The 11765-nt window shown below is 46.7% G+C and overlaps 1 protein-coding gene across 10 annotated transcripts in view; it reads left to right on the top strand.

The window, feature by feature from the left end:
• The window catches only part of tnip1 (TNFAIP3 interacting protein 1), a 128915-nt gene extending 123104 nt beyond the window's left edge, over positions 1 to 5811 (top strand). For all 10 annotated transcript variants that reach the window (XM_041193278.1, XM_041193281.1, XM_041193287.1 and 7 more), the window contains one exon: positions 3688 to 5811. In XM_041193278.1, coding sequence (XP_041049212.1) covers positions 3688 to 3725 — 38 coding nt within the window. In that variant the 3' untranslated portion in view covers positions 3726 to 5811. The remainder of the gene's footprint in view (positions 1 to 3687) is intronic.
• The last annotated feature ends 5954 nt before the right edge of the window (positions 5812 to 11765 follow it).

Raw genomic sequence — 11765 nt, forward strand, 5'->3', positions numbered from 1 at the left:
GCTAAAATATATATATATATACATGGCTACAAATTACTACTATCGTAACTTTCAACAAATTCCCAAACTAATTTCCATTAAGGCAACAGCAACCCATAGACTTAACCAAACATCAGGCAAAGCATTTTCTCCTCACAAATTCAAAATGAGGTTCTTTTCAGTTTGGTTCCTGTGGAGATGTTTGGAAGCTGACAGCTGCATTTGGATCTCACATTGCCTCTGCCCCACACACCCAAAAACTGCTGAGGTTATACCTACCAGTCCCTATGAATGTTAATTCTCATTGTATCAACAACCTCTGAACTAAACCTCTCTAACAATAAAATCCCTTTCATAGCACCAGTCTTATTAGTAATGTAAACATATTGCTTGGTATCTGCTGGATGGGTGTCAGTTTTCACCCCACTTCTTGAATGCTCTATTCAAAATATGCAAATGCACTCTATCTCCCTTACATATCAAAACTAGTACACATCAAAGCACCCAGACTAGCTGGCTTTAATCCAATTAAGACACACCCACAGACTAAACCTCTATTTTAAATTATATTATATATATTCTCCAAAATATATGCATAATAGCCTCATGACACCCATGCATACAGACACATGTGCACACACACAGAAAAAGAGACAGAGTCACATGCACAAAGAGAGAGACACACACACACACACACACATACAAAGAGAGACACGCGTGCGCACACACACAGAGGGAGAGACATAAACACGCACGCACAAAGGGAGAGAGAGAGAGACATGCACACACGGAGAGAGAGAGACACATGCACACAAAGAGAGAGACGCACACACGCACACACACACACACACACACACACACACACAGAGGGAGAGACACAAACATGCGCACACAAAGAGAGAGAGACGCACACATGCACACACACGGAGAGAGAGAGACACACGCACACAAAGAGAGACACACACACACACACAGAGAGAGAGAGATGCACACATGCACCCACAGGGGGAGCGAGAGACACGCACACAAAGAGAGAGACACACACATGCAGGCAGAGACACTCAGAGAGAGACAGAGTGAGAGAGATTGCCTGTCACCACCTCAGGACATCCCAAAGCGCTTTACAGCCAAAGAAGTACTTTATGAAGTGTAGTCACTGTTGTAGAAAACATGGCAGCCAGTTTTTGCACAGCATGATCCCACAAGAAGCTATGTGATAATAACCTAGATCGCCAGTTTTAGTAATGTTGATTAAGGGATAAATATTGGCCCCAGATCGCCGGGGAGAAATCGACTGTTCTGTTCCGACAGTGACTGTGGGTTTATTTATTTTGCATCAGTCTGAGAGAGCCAGACTGACACCTCCTGCACTGGGTGTGTCGATCTAGATTTTGTGCTTGAACCTCTCGAGTGAGTCGTGAGCCCGCAAATTTCCGACTTCGGGTTGAGAGTTTTACCGATGGAGCCACAGCTCAACACTGGGGGCAGGAATCACCACAGATTTGGGCTCTGGTTTAAAAGACGCAGGCCAGGATTTTCCGGTCCCCTGGGTGAGGTGGTGACCCAGCCAGAAGTCCATTGACTTGCAGCGGGACCCGAAGATCCCAGCGGTGGGCAGGTGCAGAAACCGCCCCCTAGTCTTGAACCATTACCATTGAAGGTGAGGCTGCTGATCTTCACCCAGCTGCAGTTAAAGCTATTTTAAATATATATTTTTTTGGCTCTCTGGTAGAATCATTCAGGACAGAAGGAGGCCATTCAGCCCATTGTGTCAGTGTTGGCTCCTCAAAATAGCTATGCAATTAATCCCACTCCCAGGATATAAGATTTAACCCCGTCTGAAGCTGGATAGACCTGCCAGTACCTCTCAGGATGTTGCATTTTGTACACAGCTACCAAGGGAGCTTAGCAATAGGGAACAAGCGAATTCAGCAAAAACAAAAATAGCTGGAAAAACTCAGCAGGTCTGACAGCATCTGCGGAGAGGAACACAGTTAAGGTTTCGGGTCTGTATGACTCTTCACCAGAACTAAGGAAAAATAGAAAAGAGGTGAAATATAAACTGGTTTAAGGTGGTGGGGTGGGGCGGGTGGGTGGTTGGTGGGACAGGTAGAGCTGGATAGAGGGCCAGTGATAGGTGGAGATTGCCAAAAGATGTCATAGACGAAAGGACAAAGAGGTGATGAAGGTGGTGATATTAACTAAGAAATGTGCTAATGAGGACATTAAGGGTGGAAAGCAGGACGAGCAAGGGACAGATAGCCCTAGTGGGGGCAGTTTTGGGGGGGGTGAAGGGAGCGAGGGGGGAGAATCGAAATAGGCTAAAAGATAGAGATAAAACAATGGATGGAAATACAGTGAATTCAACACACAGACAATGCATTTACCAATGTAAAGATATGCCTGCCACATTTTAGCAAGGTATCAAAACAGGCTGGAGCTCTTTTCTCTAGAAAAGAGAAGGCTTGAGGGGTGACCTGATGGAGATCATTAAAATCTGAGGGGTTTGTTGGGTGGACAGAGAGAAAGCGTTTTCATGTTGTGGAGGGAGATCAGAACCCAGGGGGGCCATCAATACAAGATGGTCACTAATAAGTCCAACGGAGAATTCAGGAGAAATATCTTTACCAGAGAGTGGCGAGGATGTGGAGCTCACTAACGCGGAGTGGTTGAAGATATAGGCGTTTAAAGGGAAACTAGGTAAACACGAGGGAGGGAGCATGGAAGGATCCCTAAGTTGAAACCCCTTCAAATGTGTGACAGTTGGAATCCTGGAGGAGTTCAGTTTTGTGGAGAAATTGGAGCAGCTCGCCCTGCTGTCCTTAGAGCAGAGTTGGTTAAGGGGAGATTTAAGAGGTGTTCAAAATTACCAGGGGTTTTAGTGAGAAAATAAGGAGAAGCCTTTGCATCTGACAGTGGGTCAGTAACCAGAGCGCATAGATTTAAGACAGAACTAGAGGAGAAATGAGAAATTTCTGTTTGGAGAGTTGTTAAGATCTGGAAATGTACTATGTGAAAGTATTTTGGAATTAGATTTCATCGGAAGTTTCTCAAGGCAATTGGATATGTACCTGCAGGCGATCAATTCGAGGGTTATACTCTTTCGAGCAAACCATTTAGAACATATTAACAAAACGAGGACAAATTAAAAGGCAGGCCCTTAAAGGGATACTGCAAAAAGAAAGACAAAATCTTAAAGGAAACTTGCAAAATTCAAATTAAAATGTGATAAGGGTGGGGGGTGGGGGCCAGGGGGGTGGTTCAGTAAAGCATCCCAGTCCCTGTGGGTGCCCACTGGGCATGGAAGGCTTCGATTGTGCTGGCGGACGCCGTGTGCTCCCTCTCCAAGGACACCCGGCCACAAACCTAGCTGCAGAAGAGGGGCAGACAATCAGGCCGGATGGTCCCCTCAGTCACCCGCTGCCTGGACCTGTTGATGGCCAACTTGGCTGGACCCAGGAGCAGGTTCGTGAGGAGGTCCTCCCTCCCTGCCCCCCCACGGGTTAATTCGAGGGCTATAGGAGATGGTACTGGGATGTGGAACTTTAAATTGGATCGCTCTTTCAAAGAGCCAGGGCAGGCACAAGGGCCAGAATGACCACCTGTATGTGCAGTATGATTCTGACCGCCATCATGGACTCTTCCTGTGCCATAGATTCTCTGTAATTCTACGTATTGATGGGTGATTTGATTTTCCCTTTTTGTCAGAATCTACCTCTCCCAGGCTTGGCAAAGGGCAGCATTGAGGGAGGGAAGAGGACCCCTGTTAAAACTGATGGGATCCGTGCGATGTTCCAAGTGATTTTGATGTCCCAAGGCAACAAGACTTGGCCTTCCTTCCTGGCAGTGTGGATTGCAAAGGATTCTGAATTTGAGGTTGCTTTACAATGTATTCTGTGTCTTGTACATATTACTGGATATCGCGTTGACACTGTGGGTTGTGTTGGGGTTGGGGATGTGGTTAATATCCTTTGGTTAATATCCCGAACTCCATCTTGTGTTCTGCGTTGCCCCCATTTGGTGTGAACAGATAAAAGTACAACGGAGGGAGTTGGCAACTTGCTTTCAGCGTTTGCGGTGTAAAGACCCATGGGAAAAGATGCTTTAAATATGTTTTAATGATTGCCTTTGAAGCTGCCCATACTGAGGCTCTCTAACCATGTGACCATGGCAACACTTTTTCTCCTTGCTCTATTCAAATCCCGCCTCCCGCCACATGACTGACCAGCCGGGTTCGACTTCCAGACACTAGGGTGTAAAAATGCCGGAATGTTCTCCCATCATTTTAAAGAGGCCCTAATTGCCAGTGTGGCTGACACGCTCTTCCTCCAGACAGTCTGCCCTCTAGATGACAAGGATCAGACTCAAGGGGCTGAGTGACCTACTCCTGAGTCGCCCCTCATCCTCTTATTGTCCCCTGTGCACATCGGAAAGTTTTTAAAATAGTGAACGTGGAATTCTGCTGGCATATTACTTACAAAGACAAGGTGGCCACAAGTGTGGCAAGGACCAATTTCATTTTGCTTCAACAAAGCATTGAAAACATTTGGTGTGGTCGCGTTCCCCAGTCCTCCCCACCCTCTCTCCCCCTCACCCAAATTCCTGTAGCTGAGGAGCAGACACAGGATTCTTTAGCACGTTCCCCTACCTGTGTCTTTTGTTTTAACTAAGAGGATAACTTGATTAGAATTTCTGCTTAAACAATGAACAATTATGAAAAGCGCCACCTTGTCACTCTCCTGATCAATATTGTAACCTTAACCGCCACCTCCTCCCCCAGCCCATTCCAATGCCACCTTCCCCAGGACCCTCCAGGCTGGGAAACTCCCCTGCCCCCACCACACCTCCACTACTCCCCCCACCCAACCCCACCCCCCCAACTCCATGTCTTTACCATCCTCTGATCCACAGACACTTCCTAAACCCAAGCTTGGTGCCCCTCAGTGGCCACTTGTTGACATCCCCCCCAGCCCCCCCACCACCAGGGCTTGTTGAGTGCCTCATGTTGTGCATTTTAAACCTGGGCTGATTTGTCACACTTCCTAATAACTCATGAATTCAAAACTCCCCACCCTCTAAATCCTCTCCCCCCTCATCGACCCTCCTCACCCCCAAATGGGGCTGTTAATCTGTTAATATGCGGAGGTTAAAACCCCCATAACCGCTTTTAAAAGGATGTAGGTCAAAAACTGGAGTTTGGGACTGAATTGTCCTCTCTTTTCAGAGATTGAACACAGTGGGGATGGGCTGAAAGGCCTCCTGTGCGGTACAATGCTATGATTCTATCCTCAACCCCCCCCCCCCCCGACTCCAGTGTGTTCATCCTTCAACTACATTGCTTTACAAAGTCGGGAGATCTGGTCATTTTCACCTACCCGTTTGTAGTGGGATCTTGCTGTGTACGAATTGACTGCCGTGTTATCTACATTACAGCAGTGACTACCCCTCAGAGTGACTTCATTGGCTGCAACGTGCTTTCGTGGGACGTCCTGAGAGGCGCTAAATAAGTGCACGTTCCTCCTTTTCACCCACCTCACGCTCTGAGATTTGTTTCCTTGGATGAGCCCCAATTCGACACCTTGCCTTTCCTTTCCAACGTGGCTTGTCCCGGGCTCATCGTGTGGCACTGAGCTGTTTCCCCTGGGTCTTCCCCTCTTCCATGCTGAGCCTGTCCCTGGGATGTCTCTGTATCTATTTTCCAGTGGGACAGTTCTAGACGTGTAAGTGTGATGGGCTCCACCTCGGGGCAGGAGGTATTTGAAGATTGTACACGGCCTTGATTTTTTTTTCCTCTTCCTGTTGAGTGATCACTCATAATAAATCATGATCGAATGTGGTGTCTGTTTCTTTTCCTTGGAATTAGTGGAGTGACCACTCAGAGCCCGGAGGGTCCCTTGTTAACTATTTTTATGAGGGGCAAGGGGTGCTGGTGGGGGAGGTATTGTAGCCAGTCTTCATCCAGGCCGCTCAGTGAGGGGACAGACAAAAAGGTCTGATTCCTTTACTCTGTGCACACTCAAAAAGGGCTGCACGAAGGAGACTGCGCCAAGGCGTGCTCCAATGAGCTGAGATATCCTGTCTCCACCCACCTATCCCAAGAAAGTGGGGGGTGTGGGGGGATGATCAGTCAGGATTCCTACTCCTGATGCAAGTCGGAGACGACTCCAAGTGTATTTACATGTTGGATGAGTTTGATGGTCCTACCCATTGTCCATGGACTGTAGGAATGGCTAGGGGTGGATAGAGTCCCACGTAGAGTAGGTTGACTGTGCCGTTGCAGCAGGTTTGATGGGCTGAGTGGCCTTTTCTTGTTGCATATTTCCGAACCCTTTTTAAACAGTGGCTGCAGTGGGTTTTCATGGTGTGTTTGGTGACCTAGGAAACCCTGAAGCAAATCATTTTTCCTGGCGTCGACATTTCACTTCCTGGACGTGGTGTGCTTTGGGACTTGGCCAGCTGCCTGATATGAGGTGCAGAAAGCCACAGGAATGGAAGGAAGTGTGATCCTTGGTAATGACGTATCACGGAGCCCACAAACTCCTGTCCGTAAATCCTTTCTGATCCCTCAACAGGAACACAAGAACAACTGAGCTGTGAGGTTGAAAGTAGCAATTTTGCCTGCTATATTATCTCTGAATTTCACTTGGTATTTGGGGCAAGTTGCAGGGTGGGTGGTGGGTGGGTAATGTCCTTGGGGTGCTCAGTGTGAGAGTCTGGGGTGTTTTCATTCCTGGGCATCATTTTAATAACACAGCCGCCCCCAAATGGCCAGCACTGATATTGGAGACAGGAGAAATGGGAGCAGGAAATGGTTTGGGATGTCATGGAATGCCAAGACCCCAAAGGGCGATAACCTCAGTGCTATGGGAGAGGTAAGGCCCAGAGACTGGGGAGTCCCATTGATTCTGTTTGGGGGCAGCGAAGGTGGGGAGCTTAGGGAGTACTGCTGCTCCTCTGCACCCTGCAGGGAATTCTCGCCAGAGTAATCAAAGGGAGAGGGAGCTGGACGGGAGCAGAGGGAACTTCAGGCCAGTATGTGATCTCAGCCTTATCTTAGACCCTCTCCCAAGCACCATTCCCTATGGAGTGAGGCTGCTGAGTGTGAACGAGGCATCTTGACCCACGTTTAATAAACATCGGGCTGAATCTTGCTGGAAAAATAGAACCACAGAGCAACTGGAAAGGTGAGAGAGGGGAGCTAGGAAATTATAGACCAACTAGCCAATTATTTATTTGGGCTTCCAGAAGGAATCTGATGAAAATACCTCATCAGAGGTTAGATGAAATTGGAGCTCATGGAATTGAAGGAAAATTATTGACCTCGTTAGGAATATGACTGAGGGTTAGGAGAGACAGAGAGTGGGGATAATGGGCAAGTACTTGAGTTAGCAGGATCTGGTGCCTCACTGGGATCTATGTTGGGGCTTCAGTTGTTCACTATATTTTATTAATAACTTAGATAATGGGATAGAAAGCCACATATTCTAATTTGTCAATGACACAAAGATAAGGCAGCATTGTCGGTATGGATGGAAGTGTAAAATTGCAAGGAAATATTGATAGATTACGGGAATGGGCAAATAGATTAAAATGCAAGGAAATGAGGTTTATCCACTTTGGACCTAACAAGGATAGAACAGGATACTTGATAAATGGCTAAAAGCTAGAAAAAGTGAGGGTCCAGTTACACAGATCGTTAAAATGTCATGAACAGGTACAGAAAGTAACCAATGGAATGCCAGCCTTTATATCTAGAGGAACAAAAACAGAAACAGAAATACCTGGAAAAACTCAGCAGGTCTGGCAGCATCGGTGGAGGAGAGCACAGTTGACGTTTCGAGTCCTCGTGACCCTTCGACAGAACTGTGCTCTCTTCCGCTGATGCTGCCAGACCTGCTGAGTTTTTCCAGGTATTTCTGTTTCTGTTTTTGTTTCGGATTTCCAGCATCCACAGTTTTTTGCTTTTATATCTAGGGGCTTGGAATACAAGAGGGTAGAATTCATGTTTCAGCTAGACCAAGCCTTGGTTAGGTCACACCTGGAACACTGGTCCAACTGGGCACCTCTTCTTAGGAAGGATTTATTAATCTTGGAGAGAGTGCTATATAGGTTTAATAGAACGGTACCTGGGCTCCAAGGTTTAAACTTCTGGGAAAGATTAAACATTTCCTGGAATGCTGAAGGTTAAAGGGTGATTTGATTGAACTTATCAAGATATTAATGGAAACAGATAGGGCCAATAGAGAGAAGCGATTTCTGCTGATTGGGGAGTCTAGGACTAGGGATCAAAGTCTAAAAATTAGAGCCAGACTTCTGAGGAGAGAAATTAGGAAACACTTCTTCACACAAAAGCTGGTAGAAGTTTGGAACTCTCTTCCACAAATGGAACTGATGCTAAATCAATTATCAATTTTAAAAGTGAGACTTTTAGATTTTTGTTAACCAAGGGTATTAAGCAATTACAGGGCAAAGGTGAGTATATGAAGTTAGGCCACAGATCAGCAATATTTTCCTTGAATGGCAGAACAGGCTCAATTGACCAAAGGGCTTCCTCTTGCTCCTATGATACAGTATAGGAGGAGACCATTCAGCCCTTCATGCCTGTGCCAGAACAATTAGTCCCCCTCCCCTGCTCTTTCCCCAAAGCTCTGCAAATGTTCCCCTTCAAGTATTTATCCAATTACCTTTTGAAAGTTACTATTGAATCTGCTTCCACTAGCCTTTCAGGCAGAACATTCCGGATCATACCAACTCGCATAAAACAAAAGAAAAATCTCCTCACCTCCCCCTGGTTCTTTCGCCAATCGCCTTAAATCTAGTTACTGATGCTGCTGGAAAAAGTTCCTCATTTACTTGATCAAAGCCCCTCACGATTGTGAACGCCTCTATTAAATCTCCCCTTAACCTTCCTTGCTCTGGAGAGAACATTCCCAGCTTCTGCAGTCTATGCACAGTACTGAAGTCCTCCATCTCTGGCACCACCCCAGTAAATCGTTTCTGCACCCTTTCCAAGGTTTTCACATTCTTGCTAAAGCATAGTTCCCAGCTTTAGACACCATACAGATATAAAAGCAAAAAACTGCGGATGCTGGAAACCCAAAAACAAAAACAGAAACAGAAATACCTGGAAAAACTCAGCCAGTTTTATAAAGCTTTAGCATGAATTCCTTGCTTTTGCACTCTCTGGGTGGAATCGTCCCAGATATTTGCACAAAGTGGGGTAGTGGGCGGGAAGGACGATGTTCTACCTGCCGGCTGTGGTGGCAGGTTTTCACGCTGTATCGTCCCATTCCCACCTCGTTAATTATGCAGCCGCAGGAAACACACCATCCTGCTGGTGGGCGGCCTCCGATTTGCCCGCCATGCCGTTACTTCAGCGCTTTCTCGTGCAGGCGCCATGTTTAAGTTGCAGCCGTGTGCACGCTTTTCAATGCTTGCGGCCCAGGACTGCTCCAGTGAAGATATGGCCCCTGAAGCCAAGAAGAGTACAGCTGCCCAATCCAGTGACGCGTATCCTGGGTCACCTTCTGGACACCGGGGAAGTTCGCCGCGATGTCCTCTACCCACCCGCCCCCCCCCCCCCACCGCTCTGGCCGCAGGAGGCCCATCAGTCTCACCACTCCGGCTTGGGAGGCGGTGGCAGTGGTAGTCAGTGCCAACGCTGCACACAAGAGGTCGACCTGAGTGCAGTAAGAGGATGAATGATCTCATCCGTGCCACCAGGGTAAGGCAACCATCTCGTCACTCTAAACTCTCACACTCACAAGCCCATCACACATTCACTGGCATCTCATTCACTGCCAGCTCAAGGGGCATCACCGCTCACTCTCGCTCACAGACCTTTGCATCTCCCTCTGGCCTCATCTCCTCTAGAGTCTGCCTCCTCAGCCACTTGCACAGATCAACATGTGCCCCAAACACACACACCCTGGGATATGCCCCCCCTTCCCCAGTACAGCTCTCACCCAGCAGCCTCTTCCCTGGCCTGAGGCCACTTCTTCCCCTCCCCCAAGCAACACCTAGCCCTGCAGCCGTTGAAAAGCTACCCCCGTCTTACGGCTGGTCTGGTAGGTAGAGACCTGCCCGTCAGCAACCCCCCCCCCCCCCCCCCCACTAAAAGTGATGTGCTGCTGCCTGCGAAGCCTGGCGATGATGACTGCGAGTGCTGCCATAGCAAGGTAAGCAAACAATCCTCGAACATCCAAGCGATATGCAGCTCACCAGCTGCACGAGTTTTAAGTACAGTTGTGAAACACCCCAACGTGCCTGGATGATCCAGCGTTGGGGGGGGGTTGATTCTGGTGAGCCGGGCTTATATTCAAATGCTAAAGGATTGAAATTAGGTTCCTTAAGTGTGGCAGCAGGAAACACGGCCCGCCAGTGACGGGTGGAGCAGATGATCGCAAACTGGTTTTACTGTGACATGAACCAGCTTTCGTCCTTCTCGCCATATTGTTTACACCCCGCCCCCACCCCTCACCCCCACTGCCTACCATCATGCCTGACGCCAACAGGGCCAGAAAATTCCAGCCTATGGCCTCTACGTACAAGGCCATGTGCTTTTGTAAGCAGCCTCCTCAACTCGTCCTGAACCACCTTGGAAAATTTGTGTCCGTGCACCTCCCAGGTCCCTCTGTTCCTGCATCCTTTTCGAAATATTCAGTTCAATTCATGTTACCTTTTCTCATTTCTCCTGCCATAATGTGCCATTGTCAGGAAAATATAATAATTTTCATGATGTTATTGGAATTTGTTGTAAGGTAGGAATAGTGTGTGTCTGTGTGTGTGTGTGTGTGGGGGTGGGGGGGGGGGACTTAATTGAATTAAATAGCAACTGGTCTGAAGGCTTTGATGTATCAGAAGAGAAGCTAGGTTTGAAATGTTAAATAGGTAAACGTGGCCAAAGTTTTAGAATGTGAGGTGTAAAAGGAAAATTAGCATTTTTAGATAAACCTGAGTAATTTGAATTTCTAAAGAGGTGGTGAAATGTTACACTTAGCCAGAAGAAACCAAACAATGTGTTTATTTTTCCAAAAGCTTACTGATAAAATTGGTACCATGAAAGATTTTTATTATTTGAAAAGTAAAGTTGAAAAGACATATTGGGACAATGGGTTTTACATTAAAAAGGGAGAAACCTGCATAAAGGAGATGAGGTTATGTGTAAGATGAAGGCATTCTAAGATCTAACGAGTGTAAAAAGCCCCCAGCTTCTCAGCCTCAAGTTGCTGTCTACACGAACTGAGGTGAAGATAACTCATTTTGAATTCGACTGTTCAGCTTATCATGTTACTTTGCCTGGGTCTTTTAAAATCTGTGTTTTACTGTTGCCTTAACGGAGGTGTAACTGGGAGTTAGATTACCTAGGGAAGCTAGGATTTAGTAGTAATTTGTAAACCTATGTATGCTTAAAATAATTTTTTTGTTAATAAATGTTTAATTTAGTTTTGTAAGAAACCTATAAGATTTGGTGGTCTTATTACTACTGAATTCAGGACACACATCTCGAAATAAATACAAATTGTAAAATAGTTGTGGCAGTTGTTTCAAGTTTCCCTCTGGTATTTGAACAGCTCAGCATTTACCATCCACTGTGGCATTACACTATTTCACACTTCTGTGCATTAAATTTCATCTGCCATCTGTCTGCTCACTTCACCAGTCTGTCTATGTCTTCCTTAAGTCTATTATTACCCTATTCACTGCAGCCTAATTTCTGAGTTTGAATCTGCAAACCTTGAAATGATACCTTATGTAGTCAAGTCCAGGTCAATTATCCATCTTAA

This window comes from Carcharodon carcharias, chromosome 8 (genome assembly GCF_017639515.1).
Source record: "Carcharodon carcharias isolate sCarCar2 chromosome 8, sCarCar2.pri, whole genome shotgun sequence".
Taxonomy (NCBI): domain Eukaryota; kingdom Metazoa; phylum Chordata; class Chondrichthyes; order Lamniformes; family Lamnidae; genus Carcharodon; species Carcharodon carcharias.